The sequence below is a fragment of the Pygoscelis adeliae genome, unplaced genomic scaffold (genome assembly GCF_000699105.1).
Source record: "Pygoscelis adeliae isolate BGI_AS28 unplaced genomic scaffold, ASM69910v1 Scaffold256, whole genome shotgun sequence".
NCBI lineage: Eukaryota > Metazoa > Chordata > Aves > Sphenisciformes > Spheniscidae > Pygoscelis > Pygoscelis adeliae.
In genome coordinates this window covers 113,986-141,647 of record NW_008824996.1, presented here as the reverse complement: position 1 = coordinate 141,647, position 27,662 = coordinate 113,986, and the positions used below count along the sequence as shown (strand labels likewise).

Sequence of the window (27,662 nt, the reverse complement as noted above, 5' to 3'; positions counted from 1 at the left end):
TTGTCGTAGCGGAAGGCCGGCGGCAGGCCTGGGACGCTCCCGTAGCGGCCGGCCCAGGAGCGCTCCACGCAGTCACCCCCGGAGAGGCAGGGGCTGCTGCTGCACTCCCCGATGTCCTCTTCGCAGCGGGAACCCGCATAGCCTGCGGAGAGCCATGAAGAGAAGGCGTTTAATTGATGTGCTATCCATTCATTCCAGACCTGAAAATATTATTGTGAATATTAGATGCACTTGGTTTGAGACTCTGTCATGTGCTAAAAGATTTCCTCTGCTTCTTGAAGGTGTGAATGTTTCCTTGCAGCGCTCTGTCAGGGCTCAGCAGGAGGATATTGCTACGGCTACTCTGCATTCACTAGCTGAGCTTTGCTGTGCTCTGCAGACTTTGGTATTTTTTAGGAAGGAAGGTGGAGATCTGTGTGAATAACAAGGTGCTGCGTTGTGGTGTAGATACGCTCTCAGGTTGTGTGAAGTTCTCCTTTTGCATCGCCTCCCTACAACAGAGGAGGGCAGGGAGTATAAATTATTCGGTGTTTGTAAAGTGCTTTATCTGGAGTTTGAAGTGCCACAAAACTCCCAAATTCTGAAAAGGGCTGAGTGCTCTGTCTAATCTTTCCATTTCTAATGCACCGAGAACCGTGTAGTCCAAGAACGCTGTGGCATTGACTCCTCACAGTGTGCTGTGCTCTTGTGTCCTCAGTAAGGACAGACGTTAAACGTTCTAGAGAGACTTCTTGTGGTTAGTCTGCACGCTGAAAGAGTCACAGTGTCTCTCAAAGAGCGGAGTGTCTGCGTCCCCACTGGGGCTGTGGGAGCCTTTTTGCAAACGGCTGGATACGCAAGCATTGCTGGTAGAGGAGAACGCAGCCCAGTGTGTTTCACCCCACACTGCTAGACAGAAGAACTTGCACTGGTCATACGAAGGAGATCAGTTTCCCAATGTAACACCTAGTTTAATTTTTATTTATAAACAGACAATATTTTGCATTGAAAAGTAAGTTTTTAGACTGATTTAAAGGTCATGTTAGTGAAGAGTAAAAAAGGATCAGCTGCAGCAGTGATTCATTTATGTATCGCATGGGTTGAAGGATTAAGAAAACGGAAGATGGATCCCAACTTTGACTTGTCTCCTGTCTTTACTCCATAATGCTGGCACTTTTGTTTTTGCCAACTTCTGCTGTGCGGGGAAATCCTTAGCTGGAAAAGAGAACAACTTCCCCATAGGACTCTGAGTCATGATGCTGAGGAGTGGAGCCCATCTAAACACAAGCCCATAGAGTATTTTTAAGGTTATATAGCTTCAACCTTTTATTGTACCAGCAAAAAAATGAGGACATATCTACTACACAAGGAAAGAGAGTTTATAGGAGAACTTAGACCTTACCTGGCCAACAGTGGCATGTGTAATTGTCAGCGTTGTCCTCACAAGTGCCGTTATTGTAGCATGGTTGTGACCAGCATAAGGGAGTTAGGGTTTCACAGTGTATGCCCATAAATCCAGTACCAGTACAGTTGCAGCTGTACCTGCAACACAAAATGCAATGTTCACTCTCGCTGGAAGTCAGGAGATCTGGGCTTTGTTCCCAAACCTGCGCAGACTTCTTGTGTAGCCTTGGCTAGCAGCTTGCACAGTTGAGACCAGTTCCAAGACCACCATCTGGTGCTCTAGGAGAAACTGCAGCCTTTGAGAACCGACAGTGAGCTTTTTCCTGAAATATGTGGCTTTGTCTGGGGGAAAAAAAACCTGCTTGTGACTTCAAATTGGTTTTGACAGATCATTTCTTCTAAGAATTATTGATTTCCCCCCCCCTTTTTTTTTAATTTGGAGGGGGGGAAGTTTCTGTCATTTCCAATGCAATTTTTGTAGGCTTAACATTATTCACAAAATGAAAAGGGGAGAGTCAGTAAGTGTATTAGTAACCCTTTCTCTTGGACTGGTAGAAATTGAATTGGCCAAAAAATAAGGCAATTTCTGTTCCTCGACTAAGTGATATTTTCTCTTTGATGAAAACCAATATTTTTTGTTGTTAGGTTAGTACAAAAATGTCAATTGCTTGCATAGTTCCAATAATAACAGTAATATGAGCTTCGTTTTGATAGCAATGTTACTGTTAGGGGTTTAGAAGTAAACAAACTAGTATATATAAACGAGCAATGTACAAGATAATCAGTAACATCTGGAGTTTTTTGTTTGTGGTTTTTTTCAGGTGAACTAATTATTATAAAATACACAACTCCTATGCTCATAAAGTATAAGGTCAACTTGTATATGTCAAGACAAGACAGGCCTTTGCAAGATAACTATGTTAAATGTGCGTGCTTGGATGGTCTTTGTCTAACAATAATTATCAGAAACAAAAAATTATTCTTGTTTTATTTTACATTAAAATGATACACTAGTTATTGTACAATTGAAATAATGGGGAATCTTGCTGAAAAATAGATAAGTATACTTATTTGATAATTTCTGTGCCTAATATCTAGGTTTTAGACTTGGAGTAAATATATGGAGAGAAAGTGAAATTGTTGAACATAAGGGAGCATCAGAGAACAACTGGCTCCTGCAGTCTAACAAACCAAAAAGCGTAAACTTTTTACTACACTATTTAAGCGCACATAAGCAGAAACTTCTGGCAGGCCAGTTTATTACGAGTGTATGGATTATTCTTAAATCAAAATCAGAGGTGACTTAGACAAGGTGGCATTTGAATTTAGGATATAAAAAGTAATGAGGAAGAAGTGAATCAGAAAAGTAATTTTCCTTCCAAGGTATGTTCTCAAAACAGAAGTCTCTTTCTTTTGCTGTATTTTTCACACATTTCCTCCATGTGCCTTCAGTTTGGTGCTGTTCAGCTTTGTGGTGAAAGATTTTTTTTCTGCCTTAGCCCATGCTTTTTTCCCTTTGGTCCAGAATGAAGGAGCAGTGAGGAATATTCACAACTTGCTGCTTAATGTGAAGCACACCCACCAGTGTGCTTTCTTTCTCGGGTATCTTTAAGTGTTTAATGTTGCTGTTGACCTTCAGGGAGGCTGTGGCTGAGCAGGCAGATGACTTTTTCTATTAAGAGTGATACTCTACCGAACATATTTTTGGGGCTTCTTGTTTGATCTTCAAAATATGCAGAAAGCAACACATGCAGATGTTCCTTCCTATGCAATCAAAAGAGCATTGAAGGTCCTGGGAATATTTCCTATGGAAAAAAGGCTTGGAGCATGCAAAGGTATCTTCTGTACCTGTGCACACCAGGTTTCGTAGGTCCAACTAAGGCACCTCTGTAAATCATTGAATTTAAATAAGAAATGTGCAATAATGTGAAACTTTTTTTAAGAGAACAAGTTATACTTTGTTGCATTCATGAAACCTCACTGGAAGAATTGGTCTGAAATTTGGGAGAGAATTTCCTTTGGTGTTTGTATTTATGGCTTTAAATGCTAAATCTGTCACCTTGCACATTTCTGAGAGCTGGTGGCACACACAAAAGCCTCAGCTGTACTGCAGCATTAGTCAGAAAAGGAAAACTACTGTCTAAAGACTACAATTCTTCATTTAACCCAAAAAATACACAAAAGGAAGGAAATTGCTAGACACCCTTCTGTTTTGAATTGCTTTGTTGTCCAACCCTTTTCATCATGTAACAAATGTGGAAAAAGCTCCAATCGTTCTCCAGATATCCTGCAGTATTACAAGCCAATTAAAATCACTCTTACATGCGTCTCAGCTTTAAAAGCTAGGAGAAAAATGAGTAGGATTAAGTCTGGCCTGAATGAGCGTCCCAGTTGCTCACCTCATGCACGTATCCTCAAAAGGCTTGCAGGTTACTAAGTGGGTCTGCTGTGAACTAGCCGGGTGCAAGGTGACCTCCCTCTCCCTGCTGTCATGCTTTAGCTACACTGGAAAATAGTAAATTGCTTTGTCCTGTTCGGAGTCATTCAGCACTGCTGAAAAGGAGCTCTGCAAAGTTAGTGCCATGTCACCACACTGTACAAAAGCTCATTCCCAGAACATGATCTCTTTCCCCCTGTCATTCAAGGCAAGCATGCCTTTCACTGATATGATTTTTGGATTGATGTTTGCAGCACTAAAATCTTCAAAACTGCTTTATAAAAACTGGTAAATACACAGTAGAAGACAAATCTTATACTGGCAAGGGGAGCGCCTGCATGAATACACTCATGAACTTTCAGCTTTTTTTGTGTTTTTTTTTTTTTCTATAACATAGACTTGAGCTCATACATACACTTTTTCAGTTTTGGGAATCTCATGCTGAGTATGCAAAGCCAGTATTGGTGAACAAATGCCAGAGGTCTGGCTGCCTGGGCTGCGCTTGGACCTCTGTGTAGGACTATTAACATCAGGTGGAGAAACTTACTTTTCTGTTACCTTGAATTGTCTTTATTTATTTTTTCTTTGTCCATGGACTGCAGGTTGTTTTGAATAAGGAGCTGTTGTGCTATATGCCTGTGAAGTTCCTGACACATTTCCTAATGATATCTATTACTATGGTTACTATTATTACAGTTTTCCTCTGCCTCTCTTTTCTAATGCTTCTGTCTGTCAGTGTGGGCAGCTGCTGTTGGCAAATTCAATTTTATACACTCTCACATCTCTCTTGGAAACTAAAGTTTGATGAGCGTTAGAAACAGAATTCATCTGTAAATGACAGTCCTCAGGGCTACACAAACAACACATTGTAAATATTTAAAGTAAAAGTACAAATGTGAAAGACGTACCACTTGATCGGTCTTTGCCATAAATGTTTTGTTGTCCTACTGGCTCTGACACCAGACTTGCATTCTTTAATTCTTTTCAAATTTAAAGTGAAATCAGTGCAGGATCCAGGAGTGAAATCCACAATTTGAAACTAAATCAGCTGGGTAGTGAGCCAGCAGTGCAGGCTCTTGTAGCATTCCCATCTGCAAACAGAGGAGCTAATAGCACCTCACATAAGCGTTACCCAGCTGTAGAAGACATACCCGTTGGTGTCGTCTGTGCACTGTCCCCCATTGAGGCACGGCTGGCTGATACACTCGTCGATGTTGGTGTCACAGAGGTCTCCGAGGAAGCCCGGCGCACAGGAGCAGGCGAAGCTCCCCAGGGAATCCCGGCAGGTTGCGCCGTTCAGGCACGGCTGCGATGAGCACTCATCTATTTCCAGCTCACAGTTTGTACCTTCAAAAGCAAAGAAAACAAACAAACCCCAAACTTAGAAGTACAATATTCACCTAATCTTTTTTTTTTTTAAGTAATTGCCTATTTTTAAAAGGTATTTCCTCCTCAATGTTCATTGCAAGACTAGTTTTTTCAAGGCTTGGGAGAATTTACAAAAGAACAGACCAGCTGTTATTCACAAGAATAGGTAGAATAACAACTTTTTATGTTAGCTTGAACATGGAAACAGAACAAACTAATTTTCATATTATTCAAACCGTGCTACTATCATATTTATATAATACAGAAGTGGCTAGTAATTTAATAACCTCAGAAGAGTCCATTTAAAGCTGCACAGTTAATTGAATTCATTGGAAAGCTGTCTGTTTAGCTGTGTTTTATTGCTTTAATTTTTTTTAAGATTTAGCAATGTGTAGATAAATTGGTCTATGATGCCATGTTTGCAACAGGTCAGAATCGTGGAGCTGCTCTTCAGAGATTACTGATGGAACTAAATCAGTACTAATACTAGTTTACAGCTATTTATGATAGTTGGCAGGTTGAATATACACTCCTTTTTCTTATCTCTAGCACAGTCCAGGAGATACTAAGAAAACTTCATAACTAATGCCTTGCAGCTCCTGCTTTGATTATTTCAGGGTTTTGTATGCTTATGTACTTACGTTGTGGTTTAACCTGGCAGGCAGCTAAACACCACACAGCCGTTCGCTCACTCCCCGCCCCGCAGTGGGATGGGGGAGAGAATCGGAAAAATGAGTAAAATTCGTGGGTTGAGATAAAGACAGTTTGATAGGACAGAGAAGGAAGGGAAAATAATAATAATAATAATGATAAAAGAATATACAAAATAAGTGATGCACAGTGCAGTTGCTCACCACCTGCCGACCGATGCCCAGCCAGTTCCCGTGCAGCGGTCACCCCTCCTCCTCCTCCGGCTAACCCCCACCCCACCCCTGTTTATGTACTGAGCATGACGTCCCATGGTATGGAATGTCCCTTTGGCCAGTTGGGGTCAGCTGTCCTGGCTGTGCCCCCTCCCAGCTTCTTGTGCACCTCTGGCCTTCTCAGTCGGGAGAGCATGGGAAGCTGAAAAGTCCTTGACTAGTGTAAGCACTGCTCAGCAACAACTAAAACATCGGTGTGTTATCAACATTATTCTCCTCCTAAATCCAAAACACAGCACTGTACCAGCTACTAGGAAGAAAATTAACTCTATCCCAGCTGAAACCAGGAAAACTTATTTAGTGTTTTGAGTAATAGTGATACTGTTTTTAAATAATTTTCACCTGCCAGGTCAATTTGTTTTAAAAGCTACAATATCAGCCACAAAACAGATGCAAAATGGCAAATTATAATGAAGCTGCTGCTTTTAATTGGAATTCCCTATCTTTTATTTGGCTTACCAAAGTAGCAGTATTATTGTAAATAACTTTCAGGGGAATTTCCTACTTGAAAGAGAATTTGCAGCCCTGAGAATGGGTTCCATTTTTTTGGAGAGGTGAAGTTTTCAGTACAAGATGATGGGGCAGGCTTTCAAAGGATGGGAACAGACATGTTTTGATGATGGGTATTGTCTTAGCAATTTATTTAGGAGCTCACCTCTAATTCTTTCTTTATGCTATTTTTGCCAGCTCTGTCCTGCTGTGAAATTTGTACATTTTAAGAATATTTTTCTCAAAACACTGAGATTGCTAATATTTTTTTGCCTCTTTGAATGTAGAATCTTTTTTAAAAAAATTAAAAATCCATATTCTAGATAAATACCTGGAAATTTCTTAAAATATGAAAACAAAATTTGAGGATGTGTCATAGCTATTTTTCATTGTATTTAAACATAAAAGTGCAAGTTCATCTTTCTAGTAGTTATGAAAAATTATTGGTGTAATTTTAGAGAATATATTTTTATAGTTTCTTGAGACCACGTACAGAACACTGAATGGGTGAAGTCGCTGGTCCCGTGCCTCCAGTTTAAGGTTCACTGATTCAGCTAGCCACTACTTTCGGCGGGAGCCTGCCGTGAGACCGTAGCCCAGGAACGCTCTCTTATGGCTTTATGGTAATGTACATTACATCCAGATATAGTGAGCAATCCCTCTGTGGTCATTGCCCTGTGAATTCACTGTAATTGTAAACAATGTGTTTGCAGAAGTATGTCTAGTGACCGTAAATCTGCCAGAGCTTGTTAACAGCTTACTGCGAACACTAAAAATCATGTGACAAAACAAGCCCTGCTCAACTGATCCTCAGTTCAGCCAAATTTGAAACTACAGGCCTGAGAACAGCCTGACAATTAACATGAGAAAACAGCGTTGTTGTTTTGGTTCATGTCTTTAATCTATCAAGCCCAGTAACCTGCCTTCGGCAATGTTGCCTCAGAAGAAAACTTCTCTCCGTATAATGCATCCAGCCAATGCGATATGCCATGCAAACGGGAGGAATTCCTTCCTAGCCTCTACTGAATCTCCTGTCAGGCTTTCTTATATGTGAAGAAGAGAGATGAAAAGATTAGATCTACATTTGCACCTCAGTCTAACATTGTGTCATAAATATGTTGTATGCCAAATATCATGTGCCAGAAAGTAAAAAAAAAAAAAGCACCAACAAGCCCTGCCACGGTTATTGCATGGGGCTACAGCATCAAGAGCAAAGGTGTCCTGTCCTAGAGCAGGCAAAGTGTTTCAGCAGATACCAAGCGGCACAAGTGGTTTGAATTGAAAGACTGGGCAGGTGGATATAAGGGATATTTATAATGTTTGTGGTTTCTTTGAAGAACTAAGATTATTTCTGATACTGCTTGCTTTTTAAACGAGTCCTACTGTGCACTTCTTTGTACAGCCCCAGTCAATAAAAAGTAAATGCGGGTGAGGATGAAAGAGATACAGCCAACATTTTCAGACTTGCCTGCCTACAGATATATTGTAAAGTCACCTTCCAGTCAAAGATACTAAAGGTTTGCAGGCTCAGTGTAGTTCCAGGTGGACCTGCGTGTTCTTAGTGCGGCTGGAAATTGGTATCCAGGTCACCCCTTCTGCTCTCCTGCGCTGTAGTGCTGTGCTCGGGCACGGCAGGTACAGAAGACTGTCCCAAAATTCCTCAATCTGTATATAGTAATCTTATGTGCCCTCATCTGGATGGAGAATGTCAGATAGCTATTTTTGAGACACCAGCTTTGAAAGGGTAGGAACAGAGTTCATAAAAAACTAGATAGAGGGAGGAGTTCATTTTCTTGGAGCAAGGCTTGTCCTTTTTGCACACAGGTCTGTACAAACCACCAGTTACCTGTGTGCATGCACAGACATAAGATGTTACAGGTCTTACAACACTGCACTAACCAGATGCAATTGGAGGAGAACAGCGGGGCTAAATCCAACCAAGGGTTTCAGCGCTGGGAATTATGAACTGCGGCAAGCACTCCTTGGATGCATATGCCCTCTGCTAATCTTTATTTTGACAACCCTTTGAAATGTGGCCAGTACTGCTGGGAGCCTCTCACTTCACTGTCTTGCGGTTAGGAGTCTCAGCAGCAAGCTGATAACCTGGGCCGAGTCCTCTTCTCAGGCTGGCTAGGGCATGAGGCGGAGAGCACAGGTTTGAAACTTGAAAGCTGGGGAAGGGAACAGACCTTCCACTTTGTTGGCAATTGCTGTTGGATGGACCACGCCGTTTGCTATCGATATCCACAGTGATACTACCATGAGCTTGTTGGGAAGCGAGATCTGTACTTGAGGTACTTCATCCCATGGTAGAGGCTGCTGTGCCTCTGCTTGCCTTTAAGTGCCTAAGACTTACGACGTATCTACTCTAAATATTGGCATGGCGTACATATTATTGATAAGAATACTGCATGAGAACTTAAAGATCCATCAGGAATAATTTCTTCCTATTGTACAGAGTTCATTCCAGCTGTGGTTGCATCATAGTAAAAGGTATTGCACCAAGAATGAATCTAGCCCATTGTACCTATTGCGTCTGTCACTGAAACACTTTCTCCTGCTTTTGTCTTGGGCTAAGGCTGGTTTTTGGACCTGCCATGCACCCCTGATAGTTCACACTAAAATGTTCACTGGCAATGGAGGACTGGCTTCAGCTGTGTCCAGCAAGGTAATTAACGTACCTAGCTGTGGGTAATAACAGGCTCTTACACCATGCTCTGTTGGGGTGAATTAAAAGCAAGTGCAATTAGTGCAATGGAGGAAAAAACGCATTTGATTAAGGTAGCCAGCAAAACTTCAACAAACCAATTGAGCTTCATTATTTAACAGCTGCATGACACATGTCTTGTAAATAATTTCACACGTGCAGAGCATTATCATAGAAACTGTGGATTTCATGCTGAATTTTCCACTCTGGCTCTTGGTGCGTTCTAACCTCTTCCATTTGTGTAAGAATTATGTGTGACATTTCTCAGCTATTTTAAGGAGTGCTGCAGCATACCAATCATACAAAATAGCAGTCATAGTCCATGAAACAAGTAGCAACCGCAGCCAGTAACTCAAGCATTTGGTTAACATTACTGCTGTAGATTTACTGTACGTTCTCTACCTACATATCAAGAGAATATAACCTTTTTAACATCTTAGGGAAATGAGATGAGGCTGGATGACTTCCCACAGTAATTCATGGTGTCAGGCCAGGGTAATAATGGTTGGCAAGATCCCCTGACGGAGTAAATGAGGGTTTTTATTACCAGTGGGGACACCTCAGGGCTTTCATCCAGTAATCCCTCTGGCTCGTGCATTTAGCGCAACTCACAGCAAGGTGCAGAAAACAACAAAAAAGAATGCTTCTGATAAATCATTTTGTTAAGTAGCCTTTAAAAGCTGATATTTTACTGCTGAAGGAACAGTCCGCTACTCCTTTACAGAATTATTACGATTAGTCTCTTTGCTGCTGGAAGCAGTGTTGGAGCTGCATGTCAAAACACTGCGGCCTCTTCTGCTTTGTATTTTAGCCCTCTTCTCCTTCCTTGGCTCTCTCCTCGTTTCTTCACTCTGCTTGTGCAGAGCAGTCAGTGACATCGCTTGATTTTTGGTGAGAGCAGCGAGCACCAGCCTGGGAAACAGCAGAATTTCGTGATGAAAGTGGAGTGACTCCAGCAGAGCGAGTTTCCTCCAGCAGTTTGTGTTGATCTAAATCTTCATTTCTTTTTGTTTGGGCTTTACTATTTTATTATGTTTTCTCTCTCTTTCTCTCTAAGGTGTATATTCTGCCTCTTTCAAACCGAGTTCCCGGGCTATAGATCCAGGCCTGGACCCCACTAACAGTGCCAGTTAAACAAATACAGTTTCCTGAATACAACAGGAGGTCTGGGTTGAGTCTGATCATTGCAGAGTAACCATGCTGCTTGTTAATAGGTTTTTCCTTCCTTCTGCTCTTCGGCTTTCCCCGGGTTATGTAGTTTTCTCCACGGCTGGCCTGGGCTCAGACACCCGCTGGCAGCAGCGGGGTGGTGGGAAGGTAACAAGCTTCCTTCAAATAACATTCTCCGTGCTCATGAGGGATATTAAATGAGGGCTGGCTTCCAGTGAGTGCTGTGTCAGACACAGGAAAGCTGCTTTTTCCCTCTGACTTCCCCTCCTGCATGGGGATTTGGGAATGGAGCTGTAAACCACATCTCTTATTTCTTATTCATTTGAATCACTTGAAGCAGTAGCTGTTTTTTCCCCCCTTTTGCTGTATGATTCTTTTTTTTTTCCTTTGCTTACCTGGCTGGCAATCTATCACTAAAATGCCTCCCCTTTTCTCCCTTTAATGATTCAGTGTGCTATCTCTTGCAGTCCTACCCCTGAATACAGCTTTGAAATTTGAAGGGAGCTGTCTCCCACAAGGATTATATGCTCTCCAGTAGAGGAAGTAGGCAAGAAAAGTCACACCCGTACCTTAAAAATGGAGCCACATAAAATGGGATTATCAAAAAATGGGCAGTTTGGGAACATGATAATACTTTTCTTTCTATTTAACTTACACAATGTTCTAGTTGCAAATGAATCCTCTGTTTCTGGGAAGGGTGGAGGAGGGGAAGTTAACGTGAAACGTCTAGGTTTAAGAGTACAGTTTGTCGTGATTAGCAAATCAAGCAAGTCTAATCAGATCTAATTTTTAACCCTGTCAAATATAGGTTTTGTCTGAGGACCAAAAACTATGTCTAGCACTCTGAGGACAAGCATTTTGAGAATGATTCTTTTAAAAGGAAAGTTAACCTAGCCCTGTGACATAGCTTGATGTTCACGAAACTGCTCTGTAGTTTTTGGTAAATGTGAGATTTCTTTAATCTTTCTCTATCTGATATCAGTAGTTCACAGTGGTAAGGTAACCCATAATGCACCAACAGCCACTGGTGTCGAAGCTGAAGGCAAGGTGGTAATACAGATATGACTAAATAAGTGTGTGGGTGGCGGAGTTGAACTTGGACCATGAATTATGATGGTTCTCCACGATGCAAAGAAAAAGTTGTTTTAATAGTGCTTACCTGTGTACCCAAGTGGACAGATGCAGTCATACTGTCCTATCTGGTTGAGACACGTTGCCCCATTCAGGCACGGATCTGACACACATTCGTTCACTTCCAGGTCACAGTGCTTGCCTTGGTAGCCTGGGACACAGTAGCAGGAGTATTCATCAACCCCATCCCTGCACACTGCTCCGTTGTGGCACGGTTCGGAAACGCATTCATCAAAATCCATTTCACAGAGTGTACCTGTGTATCCTGCGCTACAAAGGCAGGTGGGCCCAGCCAGGCCATTTTGGCAGGTGCCTCCATGCTCACAAGGGTTTGTGTCACAGACGCTGATGGCTATTTCACAGGTAGGTCCATTATACCCAGCAGGGCACTCGCAAGTAAAGCTGAGGTTTCCAGCAGAGTTTAAACAGGTAGCATTTTGAAGACAAGGGTTTGAGGAGCAAGGATCAGAGGTTTTATTGCAGAGTTCCTCCACGCTGTCTGCTGGCACATCTCCACAACGGCAAGTATCGTCTTTACGACCAGCAACGCATGTAGAGTTCTTTTGGCAGGAGTTTGGCAGGCACCTGGGATCATTCCTCATGCAAAGTGTCTCTAGAAAGGAAACAAAAAATCCTGAGGACTTCCACAGCACTGGGAGTAAACAAGAGTGAAAGAAATGCAACTCAACCCAACTGTGTTTCAAAACCAACACCTCCAATTGTTGGCTTGTTGAGAAGAAAACAGGGCTGGTTACTGTGTGACATGTATCAGTAGACTAATAAATGTAAAATTAAAACAATTATGAAAATATGAGTGGGTTGTAATTTCCTGTTCTTGCCTCTTCCAACAACCATGGCCTGAGGTGTCAGGATTGCTGAATACTATATTAAGAGTACGGTTGTAACAATATTGGTGGTTGTCAACAGCTATCCAACAATATGGAAAGGTTTTAGGCATATTTAAGACAAATTTATTTTTTTTACTAGAAAGAGGAGTTGAACCACATTTTTCAGTTCAGTACCACTTTATATTCTTTTGTGGTGGAAGTTTTTTGTATTAGATTTCAACAGAGCTAAATGACTTGGATGCAGTTATAGCTCAAGTAAGCGGCTCAAACCATCATGCACTTTGATATTTGCTTCCTGATTATAAATAGTAATTTGACAGCTGTACAGCATTTCCACCACAAAGAATCTCCCAAACACCTGAGATTCAAAATAGCCCTCTGAGAGCCTTCCAGTCTCTGAGGCTGAAAGGACATGGTGAACACGGTGTTAAACATGTTCCTTACCCTCCAGGAACCGAGCTCCTGGCAGTAATTAAAGGCCACTGGGAGTGCCTTGCTGCTGTAAAGACTGGCTGACAATAACAATAGCTACTTCTCACTTCCCAATCAAGGAGGAGCAAGCTGTTACCAGCATTGTTCATAACCCACAACTGAGAAACACTGATAGAGTTAAAGCAGTGAAAGTAGTGCAGGATGTTCTTTCTAGTAAAAGAAAACAAGAATTTCACCATGAAACTGTATAATTTTTTTAAATCATTATTGTCTCCATACCAAAATAAATGGCTGTATTCGGATAAGCATAGCATACATATGTAGGTATATACTTGCTGCCTTAAATTCAGTGTTAGGCATACTAAGCAATAGCGGCAAGGTGCCAAATACTGAGCGCCTGAGGTAGGTGTGTTGACCTGGGCTGAATCCTCTGCAGTGACAGCTTCACTGCCAACAATATCGAGTGAGCTAGGCTGAAGCTTGTGTACTTTTATCTGTGCTATAATCAGGTCTCCCACATGCAGCACAGACATAGGTGAAGAGCGCAATGGGGTTCTACTGATCACTAAATTCATCTCATAATATCATGTTGCTTCTGTCATGACTTGCCGTTGTTTTGGTGTGAGTCAGTGGAAACGGTGTTAATCACCGGTACACATCCTGCAGCGTTCGGGAATTTCTGTTACTCCCATATAAACTGACTCAAGGCTGTGGAGATGGTAAGACCCAAAGGGATGATTCCAAATGGGGTGTTTGCTCTAGACCTCTATCTTGGTCTAAAGGTCAAGCTTTTGAATGCTGAGGAGAGGCTAGTGGAAGAAATCCTGGAGTTGCCTCCAAATACTGTGCTAGTAAAATAAAACAATGGCAGATCAAACCTCATAGACAGTGATTAATGGAGAGAAGAAAGGCAAGTATTTACTGACATAAACCACCTAGAAGACAGGGACCATATAAATACTGACCTAAAAAGCCAAATGCATGTATAGTTTTTCAGTTCCTACTGATCAAATTGGAAAATCTGATCTGGAGTATAATAAGAAGAGTTCTATCCAGTACAATTTTTTCTTCTGCAACTGATTTTCACCATGTTATAAGAAATCCTCTACTGTATAGTGAACATCTGAATACCATCAGACTTCTAATGTGATTATGATGTGACATTCCGCAAAATATGAGGGTAAAACTCTAAACAAATATTTTGCATATGGCTAGAGAAAAAAAATTATTTGTATCACAGGAGGGAAAAAAAGCAGTCATATCTTGGCCAAGAATCTATGAAATAAAGCTGAACATTCCTTTTGGAGAGAAGGTAGTGATTCAGAAGGGAAAGACTAGTGGGCTGGAGAAAGAAAGTTGCATTAAATGATCTGTATGAGAGTCCTGTAAACATCCTATTTTCTTCTTTCAGTTTATACTTTTATTCTGGAGTCTTGTTTGGAAATACAAAGGGTATCTATCTTCTACAGCAGTTACCTGAAAATGAATAGCAGAACAGTGTATGTTTGTGCAAACAGGGTGTTGTGGATGAGCTGAACTTCTCAAAGAAATTCAGACCCATCTACCACCAGTCTCTGATTTCTCCCTGGTTCTTGGAACTGAGATTCAGCAGGGTGGACACAATAGAGAAGGAGACAGGGCACTGAAGGAGAAGCAGCATGTAGAGATGCTTATGAACAACTGGGGCTAGACCAATGCTGGTAAAGTCCTGGGACAGATGCCTGGCTGGCTGGGAAAGTGAGAGGCTAGGGTTGGTCACCCGAGGATAACAACCGACCACTGGGGATTGTCAGAGAATGCAAACAGACTGATGAGGGTGCATTTTCATAATGTGTGTTTTAATACATAATATAATTTAATCTGTTTTTTCCCAGGAAGGGGAAGTGGAGGAAGAAAGCCTCAGAAGGCATTACCAGCTTAGGAAAGACAGCTTATGTAGAGATGACACTGTGGTAATAAATGGGGAGGTTGGAAAAGTTATCTGTGTTTCATTGTTGTGCCTTCTGACTTGAGGTGTACACAGGAGCAGCAGCACCTCCGAGAATAAAAAGCACCAATCTGAACTAACTTGATGCTCATAAATGGGTACATTTACTGAGTCAAATACCTAATTAATACTTGTTTGAACAAGCAGAATAGAGATTTATGTAGTAACATTGATAGTAACAGTGACATTGTGATTTAAAACAAACTAACAGTGGTCTTAAGTATTACATAGAAATAGTTTCTTGATTGTTTCTTTTGGGGTGTTGCATGTATAAGTAAAACCTGATAAATGTTTTTGTCTGAACTATTTTTAGCTGTTGTCATGCTCATATATACCAGAGATGCAGAGGAGAAATATCTAGAAAAGGTATGGTCTTTTCTTGGTAAAGGTATCTTTATTTAATGCAGGCTAAGATAGACCTGATTAAGAAGGCAAGATAAACATTGATTAGCAGGAGGAGAACTGGAGCTTTACCTCCTGTTCTTTGAAGGAAAACAGGACAAAGATAGTATTTCTGATTTAGTCTGCCTTTAAAATGACCGTCCCCAAACCTGTTGGGTCCCAAACCATCCCAAAACCTGTTCAGTTTGGCACTGGGAGCAGGTATTTCATCCTAAAGCGGTGTCCGTTGTACTTCCCCTGTCTCACAGCTCTCACTGAATGCAAAATTCAAGACATCGGCCATGGTGTACTGACTGGCTCCATGGCCGGCAGTATCATGGACCTTTCTCCTCCTCAACACACCCTCATGTATGTTCTGATGTCCTAGTTTACATGATTTTGTATATTACCCATGTATTTAGTTTCTTTTCTTTAGCCTGGATAATAAAGAGCTTGCTGCAATCTATTAATTACAGTTAAAATGAGCAAAACTGCATTCCTTAGGAACTTTCACATCCCACATTTTTCTTGGGACTGCACAACTTTAAAGAGCTTTCCTTTCAGTCTGTCTGCCTAGTTAAAATTCATTAAAAGTGCATGTCTGAAGCAGCATTGCAAATTTGAAGAAATTGACTATGATTAAGTTATAACATTATCTAACTATTGTACTGTGTAAACTACAAGAGGTGAGGTCAATCATTCAGGTGCTTCTTAAGTAGGACCACTTAATTGTGACGTGAGAAGCAATTTAGTTAATTATTACTGCTTTTCCAGAGATAATTTGCATGCAACAACTCAATTTGTTGTAATGACTGTGTGTGAGAGAAACTGAAGCATTTGCCAGTCTGCAGTTTTGATAGCAACATACCAGCTTTGAGCACTGGTTAAAAAGCTTCATAGCTCTCTGAGGCAGTAATAGTGGATGGAAAATGAGAGAAGAGGAAAGAAAGCCCTAAAAACACAGTCTGTAGTGAAGGCAACCTATTTGTCTCCAAGGTGACGCCACGATGGGAAAAACATGAAACAGAAAACCTTGCCTGGATTTTTTTTTAACTAGTGTCTTAATTTCAACTCCTCTGGCTTTTATAAAACAAATTTCATATGCAGAAATTGCCAACAAACAATTCAATAAATCCAATACTCCCTAGAGGATGCTTTTGTCCGATTTGTACTACAAGTTTACAGTGAAGCAATAAAGTTTTTGGAGTTTTATCTTCATTCTAATGCGCTGTGCCATGTTTTTTATTATTTGTATAGTTCTTGAGGAACACAAGAGTTCTGAAGGTCTTAGCAGAGATCTAATAACTGCTGAGTTTTAGCTTACTTGTGATTTAAAGGCTAGGACCAAGATTTTTTGTTAGGGGTGCTATACAGTAGTTTTGCCCCAGCAGCAAAATTGCATCTCAAAAAGGTGATCATCAAAGGGTATACAATTATCATACTATGGTTATCAAATGGTATGCCGTTCACCAGGACATTCCCATGATTTTTTTGAGAAAAGTCATGTTCCTAAATGACACGAATGCTTCAGAAAACCCTTGGATCCTGGACCGCTAGTTAGAGCACCATTTTGCAGCTATTTAAGACAAGTTATTTACACCACCTCCCTTTCTGCCCCACAGAAACTCAGTTTCCCTGCTGCTCTGGAGTGATGCGGAAGGGTGGATTTGGGAACCTATTGAGCTATTGAGAGCTATGTGGAAATGAGAGAGGGAGAAGGTCATAGCACGTGGAAGCTGAACTCCCCCATGCTCTGTGATGCGATGTGGCAGAGTATGGCGGTGTCTGATGCAAAGGCTGGCTCAGTTTGAGCTAATGGTTGAAGAATATTCTCTACTGCGTTTGCAGAAAGAGGACAGAAATGTTTCAGTGTTTTGAGGGGCTTGATTTTTGGTAAGGGATAACCTGAAAAGGCCTCATGTTCTAGCTCAGATATGCAGAGGAGTCATCTTCATTCTTAAGCAATTAAGGTCACTTCAGCAGTGACTTGTTCTGACAGTCTTAAAACTTGTATGTAACGTAAGAAAAATGGAAACAAAATGCCGATCACTTTGGATTTACACTGACTGACACGTGAGGTAATTATCAGTCTCTTTATAAACATTGGTACATTAATCTAATTACGAGAGGAATTAGTGCCAAGCATTTTACCCCATAGTTAAATCCTTTCGATGCGGATGAGCTGTTTGGCAGTAAAGTTCTTTGCAGTAAAGCTTGCCATCTACTGGCAGGTCATCGGTACGACCAGAAACATCTCGGTACCTGCATCTTCTGGGAGTTGGCGCAAACTGTTAAATATAAGAAATGCTGAGAAAGAGCCAGTTTTTTCCTCTTGGATAAGCTTACTTAAATTCATTAAAGTGATGTTGTTAGTGTATGAATAATATATAACTGATCAGCACTAAAAATGCATTATTTTGGTCTGGTAAAGACTTCTTGCTGATCAGAAACCACTGAAGTGATACAAAATGATATGGGTGTTGGAAGTGCACGACAATGAGCACAGGAGGGCAAAATTAAATTAGTTGGAAAGTTAACATAAACAGGGCAGGAGTTTTTAAAGGGCCAAAGCAATTTGGCACAGATCTTCTGACTCCTGATAAGGAAACTAATGTTCTTCAGTAAAGCAGGTAATTTTGAAGAGCTCATTCTTATATCTTTCCGGACAATTTGGTTGGGTTTTTTTGTTTGAATCAGAGACCTAGAGAGTTCACGTGTGCTTTTCAAAATAAACTGTTATCTTAAGTTGATAAAATCAAAATAAATTGATGATCCCCAATACTGAGAATCTGATTAGCAATCTTAGCCATGCAAAGTCCACAAAAAAAAACCTAGTGAACTGTGTTGGGTTGCTTTTGGCAGAAATGTCTTTCAGCAAAGACTTGTTCTTTCTGGACACGACTCTCCTTACAAGTTGTTGAAATATCATAATCAGCAGCAGAATTTAAAATCAAATTTCAATCACTGCTAATCACATTGTTATGAACTGGAGTTCACTTGACTGTGGTCATGCCTGCACTTTGCTAATCATCTCATCATGCTGGAGGCTGTTTGTAATTTGCAATGCTATTCTTCAAATGTGCCTTCTTCCCCTGAAGGAGGACTCTAAGCTTCACAGAAGCTCTCCACACTTACAGCTTCAGGGTCTTTTACATATGCTGCGGAGATTTTCTGACCTTCTTAACAGAGCCAGTCTATTTTCTAGAAAAAAAAAAAAATCTATGAGAAGATAGAGACCTTCTTGATACCCATATAGTCATCAACACTGATGAGTTTACTGTGCTTCGAGGAGGACTTCTTTCTTTTTTTCTTTACTTTATTTTTTTAAACAAAGAGTTATTACTTCACACGTTTGAGTTAAAACTAGAAAGCTACACCAGCTAATGCAGATAAAGCAGTTCACAGCAAAATCTGATTTTTTAACAACTCATACATTTTGGAAATAAATGGATAGCAAAAACTGAATAAGCTGGTCTATGAGTTGAGAAATGAAACTTTAAAAATACTCCTAATGAAAAAATGATCGAATTACAATAGCAAAAAAAAAGTGTTTTTTTTTTTAAAAACCCAGAAAATGTGTGTTGGTTGGGGGCTTTTGTACTTTTTAATTTCCTAAAATAGCTTATACAATTGGCATCTTGGTTGTGGTCAGTCACTAGTGATAAAATTTCATTGGGATAAGTGAAGGAACTGTTGCTTCTTTTAGTGCTATTACTTCACTCTGTCTTCTGTTGACTCAACAACAGCATACAGCATTTGTTGACAACTGAAGGCTTACTTTATGATCAAATAAGCTCACTAAAGAAGTCATGGGATAACATGATGGTAGCAAGGGTTTAGATAGCCCAGTGTGTGGAGTTAGAAACGAGAACCTTCAATGCTCATGTTCATTTCTTGTTTAAAACTTACCCCTGGGATTTTAAAACAAGTGCAAATCTGTGTCACTAAAATATCAAGCTCTGTGACTTTAGTGAGATCTTGAAATAATTAGCATTTAACTGGAAATATTAAAATATTGCCCAAGGCATTTAGTGCTGCATTGAAGAGCGCTTGGCTTGGGCATAACTAGGCATATCTCAGTTTATCTGCAGTGCACCATGACATAGAAAATACAGTTCATCACTATGACAATAACTTCCTTGCAAAGACAGCCTTAGAAAGTTGTGGGTGTGCATATATATTCAATCTGGATGTATCCTGGTGAACTAGAGAAGAGATGAGCACAGCTGCATAATCGACAGTGACACAGATTGGGATCAGATACCTTCACCATGGGCTGAAAGGCAGAGATGCCATTTGTGGATCAGCATTTGGCAGATGGGGAAGAAAAGGACATGAAACCATGCCATTCTGGATAAAACAAAGCCAGGTAAGGGGCTATCTTAGCCCTCAACATAGCTTTTCCATCGAGATTCTCTGTGAATAGATAACTTCAGTGTTTCCACACAGTTCTGATTGCCAGACTAAAGTATCAACCTTCCTGAACACTGCACTAACGTTATTTTACCCCTTCCCAGCACATGTCCCAAAACATTTGTCTACCATCTTAATTATTTAATGTAATGAGCAGCTTGTAGTTACTGTGGTGCCATTTCTCCTTTGCAAGCTTCACCTGGGACAGAAGTGCCAGCCCCAGGACATGACCTGCTCTATCCACAGCTGGAATTATTACTCAGTCTGCTCAATGAAAAAGTGTACCTTGGGAAGGTATGAACAAATTTTTGCCAAACAAGCAAGCACTTGTCATTGTGTCTACAAATATTGCGGTCATAAAGGGTTAATCCTGAATCTTTAACTTCAATTGTGTGTCCAAAACATCCTAGCATGTTGTTATAGAAACCACTTTCAGGCTTTAAATCTTGAAACACGATTATTACCATAGTAACCACCACCACACACAGGCAGAAAAGAAAAAAAGGTGGTTACACAAATACTCCATTTCTATCAAAAAAGCCCATTTTGTTTTCAAGTATATTTGCGTCAGCAAAAACAAAGAAAGTAAATTAACAACTTATTTTCTGAAGCAGAAGTATTGTATATTAGTGTAAGAGTAACAACTGATCAGCACTAAAATTTTAAAATGTTGTTTAGGAAACACTTTAAGATTAAAGCTGTCTGTGATTCAAATTACAGAACTGGTTATTAAATCAGTGTCTCCATTTCACTATTCTCCAAACATTTCTGCAAGTTCACACTAATTTGGTGCTGTTCCCCAAGAATGAAGGCCGTTACTGTTGGCTGTCATTTTCCTTCGCTGTCTTTTTAGCTTTGTGCTGTCCCAGAGTTCCTTACCCTGCGATCACTTCAGCAGCAGCCGTCCTTACAGCTGCACCGACTGATGATACTAAACACAGCATCTCCTACAAAGCAGCCATGCAGTGACTGTTTCATCACGCCGCGGTGAGGTGTGCTAGTTCACAGGCATTCGCTTGGCATGCGTACACACACGGCTGCTTTCTGGCTAGTGCAAGAGTCCTGGAGAAAAGGCGGGGAATGGGTGCAGCTCATTAGCTTGTGAGTTGTGCTGTCATCAGTGGAAAAATAAAACAAACATCTCGAAAATGAGGGAAATGCTTTCTTCTCATAGCCCCCCTTCACTTCTATCCTTTGCTTCAATGCAGTAAATACTTTTTGGCTCTCACTTTGTTTTGCATCATACCCTAGTGTCTGTGCTGGGAACCGGAGGAGAATCAGGCCCATGAGCTCAACAGGGCTCCTACAGATAGAATTTGGAGGATTTTTGGTTCAATTGGCCATCAAGGCATGGTGCTACTAGCAATGCAAACAGTCTGGCTTCTAATGTGAATAAAAGAGTTCACCCGCTACTTCTTTACCTTTACGTTTAGCACTATACAGCGCTGCAGTTTAAGTTGATAGTGCATAGTGATTGTTGTGCTTTTACTATGCACAGATATTTTTGCCTGTATAAGATGCAGGACAGTTGGCTGGTCAGGCCCAGAAGGTAGCTGATATCCATTACAGAAAATGATGCAGACACTGATGTAGAAACTGAACTGATTTCTGCTGTGCAATCCCCACTACTGTATACACTCTACCTGAATATAACTTTCCTCTTTAATAGTTTCATGGTATGTCTCCACATTCTTATCTTCTAACTCTGCAGAAGAATAGACATGAGTGTAATGAGGTGTTCTTTCTCCCTTTAGAAGTGATAAAATTTCTTTTTAGTTGAATTCACACAGCAGAATTTATTCTTAATACTACAGAACAGGATTCCTCTACGCAGGGACATGGGAGATAAATAGGCAGGTGAGCAACAACTGCGACACATGGTGGTGGGAACCTGGGGGCCAGCTTCAAGTTTGCCTTTCTATCAGCTCTTCAGAGGCAAAGAACATGGAAAATTTATTGTGCTCAAAATCTGAAACAGTTTTATTTAGGTCATAAACCTGATAGCTTATAGGAAAGATTTGGTGATTCTGCAGGTTAAATGTCTTTGTCCCAAGGATTCAATCAATACCTTTCCTGCCTGCACTGCTCTTAGGGCTTCATTAAAGCTGGGGACGTGCTCACCATATAACTCAGAATACAGAGCCATGTGTGTAAAGATCTCTCCTGTGAGATGAAAGGTTTTGCAGAAATAAAGAGAGAAATAAACAGAGAAAACCTAGGTGGTTTAGTTAGGGGTGTGAATTATGTCTTATACTTTAAAATGTTATCATATACTGCTTGCCCTTAGTGAGGTTTCTCAGCATGCCTAGAAGAACTTGTTTGGATGGGTGGGTTTGTAATGCTTTTGTGAAAGGTGTTTCTCCTGCCTTGCTCCCAAGAGTTACAAAGATGGCAGCATCAAGCCTTTTAGAATTAATGGAAGCATAATCTGGTGTTTCCAAACCTGATATGTGAACCCAGTGAGGCGTGCAGGTGGTGCTGGGGAAGTGGAAAAATGAAAGCAATGCTTGCAGTTGGAAAGATACCACCTGTATCCACAGCTACGCTAAGGAGGAAGGCTAAAACATACACCCTGAAAGCAGACACATGGCGAAATAAGGAGGGAAATGGTGCCAGAGCCAAAAAGGGTTGCAGAAAGACCAAAGCATGGTCTCACTTCTTCTCTGCATCAATGGGGGGATTTTCAGGAACACAGAAGGAGTAATGCAGTGTAAAACTGTCAGTTTGTGAGTTTGGGTGAAATCCAGTTGCTCCTGGTTCTGTCTGAGTTCCAAATAGTGGAAAACAGGGAGCAAAGGCGCTGTTGCCTCTTGAAAAGGCCAAATCTCACCTTGAGAGACACAAGGTCTCACAGCTTCTCTGGAGTCTGGAGAGAGTTTATGGCACTTTGCCTTTGTTAAGACGGAGGCCCCCGGCTCCCGCTGAGCTCCTGGCTCCCGCTGAATTCAGCCTCAGCAAGGAGCTGGGTGCTCGCCTGAGCTGGGAGACTCTGCCCCTCATGCAGACCAGCTACCGCTGACTTGCCGCACTGAGATTTCATTTAGGTCAGAACACGCAAGCAGCCGTGCTACCACTGTGCCCAACTACGAACACGGGAAAGAAAAAGTAGTCAGAAATGCTGCCAATTGCTGCTAAATCATTGAGCTTGGAGTAGAGGGGCTAAAAATTGAGTACAAGAATGACTTCAGTTTTAAATTCTGTGTCTGTGCATTGTTTGCTTTCGAAAGCCATTAGAAAGCATCCTCTTCAGTCTCCTTTATCTGTGGTTCTACCCTCCGCTTCATTGCCTCTTCCCTTTTCTTAATATGAAACAGCATACAGCAGTGATTCCGACATACAGTAGTGCATAAAGATGCTGTGAGTTTAAAATATACTCTCAAATGTCTGTAACACTGACCCAGGTGTAATTTCTTTCTGTGAGACAAAATTGGATAGGCTTAAAGCCCTGATTGTTAGAAATGCATCATACCAACCTGTAACATGGGCCAAGAATTTCTCTTCTGTTGAGGGATATTTTCACCTCCACTTTGCTAGTCACAGATTTCAGAAAATTAGATTTTCCCTCTCTAAGTCACGCTTAAATTTTGGCTTCAAGAAAATATGCATATGTTCATTGGTCAAATGTACTACGCTAGTAAATCATAGGGAAGATGTTATTGTCAGGTGTATCACACAGGCATATGTTCACAGCCAGGTTTTGATGACTCCCGATTCAACACGGTCTCCACAAATACTTGTTTTTATAGCATTCGGATAACTAGAAGATCCCATCAAGGCATATTATATCAGATGCACCATATCCATTCTGCACAGCCAAACCTCTAGCAACAAAATGCACATTCAGAAAATTATGGTTTTTAGCATACTAGAACAGGGGCAAAAACCATGACAAAACACATGAGGGTTTTTATAGATCTTTTCCCAGCTGGCTGACTGTGCTCTGCTTTGAAGTCTGTAAGGAAATGAATGTTTTAAAGTTTCTAGGTGCAAAGCTGTGTATTGATGTGTGCAGATGTTGAGATTGCCTCCAGTAGGTTCTCAGTAACACAGCTGAGAACTAAATGTTGCTGAAGCCAACAAAATGCAGCAGAACAGCAACATCAGCTCCAACTTTAGACTAGCATCACACTGATATCCGTAGCCACCGGAGTGCACACTGTCCCTCCAGGCTTGCTGAATGCAGTCCTTTTCTCACACAATTTCAGTTTCATACTATGTAACAGTACTCTCATATCAAAATCATGATGCTGCTTCTCCCGTCTCCCCAGGAGAGAGTAATCAGCCCTGTGGCAGATCAGCATTATGTTGCTAGAAATACACTGCACTGTGATTTAAATGCCACAGGAATCAGGAGAAAGCTTCAGTGCGGCTATGATGCACAGTGAGTACAGAGAAAGCAAGGTCATTCTTTTCCAGCATGAACTTTGTAGAAGAGTTCACAGTCCAGCCCTTTCTGTTATTTAATAAATTCTTTTCAATAGAAATCACCTACAATTAGCTCTGCGTGAGCTACCAGTTGGGATTTAGAGACTGCTTGGGAAAAGTCGCAGTTCCTGTATTTTGGGACAGGCTAGAGTCTAACAGGGGGAACTGGCGCAACCAGAGTTTCCATCTGCTCTCCTGCTGAGCTCCTGTGCTGAGAGCAGCTACCAACAGGGCCAAGATCATAACATGGAGATTGGTGAAAAACAATGATGTGATCATGATCTGCACAAGTTGCCCTCACTGACCTCATACAGATATAAATCAGTCACAGGCCCAATAGAAGGGTGCTATAACGTGGACTTTTGCAGAGGGCTAGTCTTTTGAATGCTAGTTTCATGTAACAGTGAAGCTCCACCATGGTCATGGCTCTGACACAACGTCTGTGGCAGCTTTCCTGACCTGCAAACAGACTGTATTGTAGCATCCTAAAAAATCTACTGACTTGTAACAGAGGAAGAATGAATTTGTTTCATGGTTTTACAACATTTTATTTCCAGAGTAAGCTCAGAAGCAGATCCTAATCAGTCTCTAAGCTACATGATATGAAATTGCTAGTCCCAATCCACAGACCACAATGGTTTCCTTTCCCCTGATTTCAAGAACTGTTTGCTGATTAATGGCAAAACTCTATGTCCACCCCCCAACACACTACATAACGTGCAGAGATGTTGGTCCACCAGCTCCACCTTTCCCTAAGAGCCACCACCCTCTCCTTGTCCATACTGTAATCCTAGAGAGGACTGGCCAAGCCCTCGCTTGATGACACCCCAGAACTTGATTGCACCTGGCAGCAATGCAGTGTAATCAAATGAAAGAATGAAAGTTAAATAAAAGCCAAGAGAATAGCAGCTGCAGGTCACATTGTCTTCTCTGTCATACAGGAACTTGGATTGAAATGAGATTTTCATGAATTTTTGGCGGTTGCTAGGAAAATCGGAATTTTTACTCTGCTGGTATCTATAAAGCAAGTCCTCAGCTTGACATTTAGTGTTCTGTTCAGGTAAGGAGCTGGCTCTATCACATGGTTATTTATGCAGCTCATTTGGCTGCCTTTCACTTTCCAGCAGAACATGATGCCTAGTCTGTGTAGTGGCGTTCACAGCAAAGTACACTGAGCTCATGACACTGCCAGGCCAGACCGGGCTGGTAGACCTCCTGCTCTCATCAGCCCTGGCATATTTTTATGTCATAGCACTTGTCTGGCTGACAGTCACTTGATGACTTTCTCAGAGGGTTCAAGGCTGTATGTGTCACACTAGTCCAGGTGCTCTACTGAGGTGACAATTTTCCTTCCTTGTCTCCTACATAACAATAACAGAAAAAAACCTTTGAGCTATAATTTATTCACAAACTCCTTTTTATGCCTGATTTTTGAAAACTTTAACAAATACTAGTTCAGTAATGTGATACATCATCCCCAGATCATTTAGCAGTATAGCCATAGCCAAAGTTGGCTCCAACACTATGTCTCTCCAACACTACTGTTTCTGTTCTAACTCAAAAGTATCAGGAGCCTTTCTTCGCAGAAAAGCAGGATGTCGGACTGGCCTTTTATCCCAAAGTTCGCTTGAGGTGATGGCTCACAAGCTCATCTTTGGTTTTTTGTGGTTGCCAACAATTCAGGTACAGGATTTTACTGAAACTTGTTGTCTGTCATGCCCAGAGCATGTCCCCTCTCCTGGGGATTTGGCTGCCAGGGCGCAGGGCCAACACTGATAGCACAGCTCCATGGCTTTATGAAGCCTCAGCAGGGACCTGTCCCTCCTTTGCTTGGAAGCTACTTTTAAGGTCAGGCTCTCACCCTTGGTATCTGCCTGGCCATGTACTCCAGTCCTGGACCCTAACCTGGGCTTGACCTCCTGGCTTGACCTCACTATGGACCTGCCTGGTGATCACTAGACCACAGCTTGACCCTGGTTACTGTGCCCCAGAACTGATCCTGACTTATGGACTGCAGGATCACTATAGACTTGTCTGTCAATCACTGGAGCATGGCTAACCCCAGCTGCCATCACCTGATCTGCCTGCCTTGCTCAGGTCCAGTAGGGCTGATCTCTTCAAGGTACAGTCACTGCCCTCACTGCTCCGCTGTCATCCTCAGCTCCTAGCTTCCCTTCCCTTGCAAAGCAGTCCACACTTGCTGCTCCCTGGCCGTGCCTTTCAGATTGAACTGGTTTTCTTTGCTTAAGATAAGAAAATCTCAAGCTGCAAACCTACATGTGCCCGACATGGAGAAGGAGGACATGATTTTTGTGTGTGTGTGTGTTACACTGAAGTGTTAGTGCTTTCAAAGCACTTTCCATGCTCAAAGCATTGTGCAAGCATCCTGTAGTTCAGGGGAATTACACCAACTGTACTAGCCTGAGCCACGCAGAGTCAGAGATCTCACAGGGAATCTCTTGGCCTCGCAGCACCAATCCCAGTCTCCAGTGGGCCTGTGTCCTTTGAGGAGGAGTGACTGACCCAAAGGAAGAGCAAGAGTAGGTATTGAAAACCCACTTTATAATTAGGGATGCCTTTCTCTGAAACCTGTGTAAGATGCTTCATTGTACAAGTAAAGCAAAACCAGAATATTCACCAACATCAGGGTACGCTCAGGAGCCTTCCTTGGGGAACGCGTTAAGTAATAAGCCTCTCGTATTAGAGGAATATCACCAAAAGGCAAATTGTTTCTATAAGCCTTATGTGGTGGTGTGTTTTACAAGAAAACTACCTGCCACTAGGGCATGAAATATCTGCTATAAATGAGGAGGTATCCAGCAAGCCTTCATCAAAATTAGAGCAGGAAGATTTTTGCCAGTAAAATGATACAAAATTTAAAACCATGAATAAACAAACACTATCCAGTAGCCATCAATATAGTGGTGGCATTTCTTGGAGGGTTTTATTTTATAATTATTTTATTTCCCTGTTAATGTTCTCCTTTATTTCCTCTGTTTATTTAATTTATGTAAGAAGTAGATCTGACTCCTTGTCTCTCCTTCCTTTCCTAGTTCTAGGAAAGTTCTAGTTCCTAGTGGCCTTCTGTGATGGAATGACTACATCAGTCATTCCATTTGATGGACACGGGAAGGGCTACAGATGTCATCTATCTGGACCTCTGTAAGGCCTTTGACACGGTCCCCCACAACATCCTTCTCTCTGAACTGGAGAGGTACGGATTTGACGGGTGGACTGTCCGGTGGGTGAAGAATTGGTTAGATGGTCACATCCAGAGGGTAGTGGTCAACGGCTCCATGTCCAGATGGAGATTGGTGACGAGTGGCGTCCTGCAGGGGTCCATATTGGGACTGGCACTGTTTAATATCTTCATCAGTGACATAGACAGTGGGATCGAGTGCACCCTCAGTAAGTTTGCAGATGACACCAAGCTGAGTGGTGCGGTCGACACGCCAGAGGGACGGGATGCCATCCAGAGGGACCTGGACAAGCTGGAGAAGTGGGCCTGTGTGAACCTCATGAGGTTTAACAAGGCCAAGTGCAAGGTCCTGCACCTGGGTCGGGGCAA

The 27,662-nt window shown here is 41.6% G+C and overlaps 1 protein-coding gene across 1 annotated transcript in view; it reads right to left on the bottom strand.

The window, feature by feature from the left end:
* CRB1 (crumbs family member 1, photoreceptor morphogenesis associated) overlaps positions 1-27,662 on the bottom strand; it is a 113,280-nt gene that overhangs the window by 61,408 nt on the left and 24,210 nt on the right. Inside the window, 7 exon segments of the mRNA XM_009326172.1 lie at positions 6-142; positions 1,382-1,521; positions 4,972-5,167; positions 11,637-12,241; positions 12,243-12,291; positions 13,025-13,098; positions 17,408-17,544. Coding sequence (XP_009324447.1) covers positions 6-142; positions 1,382-1,521; positions 4,972-5,167; positions 11,637-12,241; positions 12,243-12,291; positions 13,025-13,098; positions 17,408-17,544 — 1,338 coding nt within the window.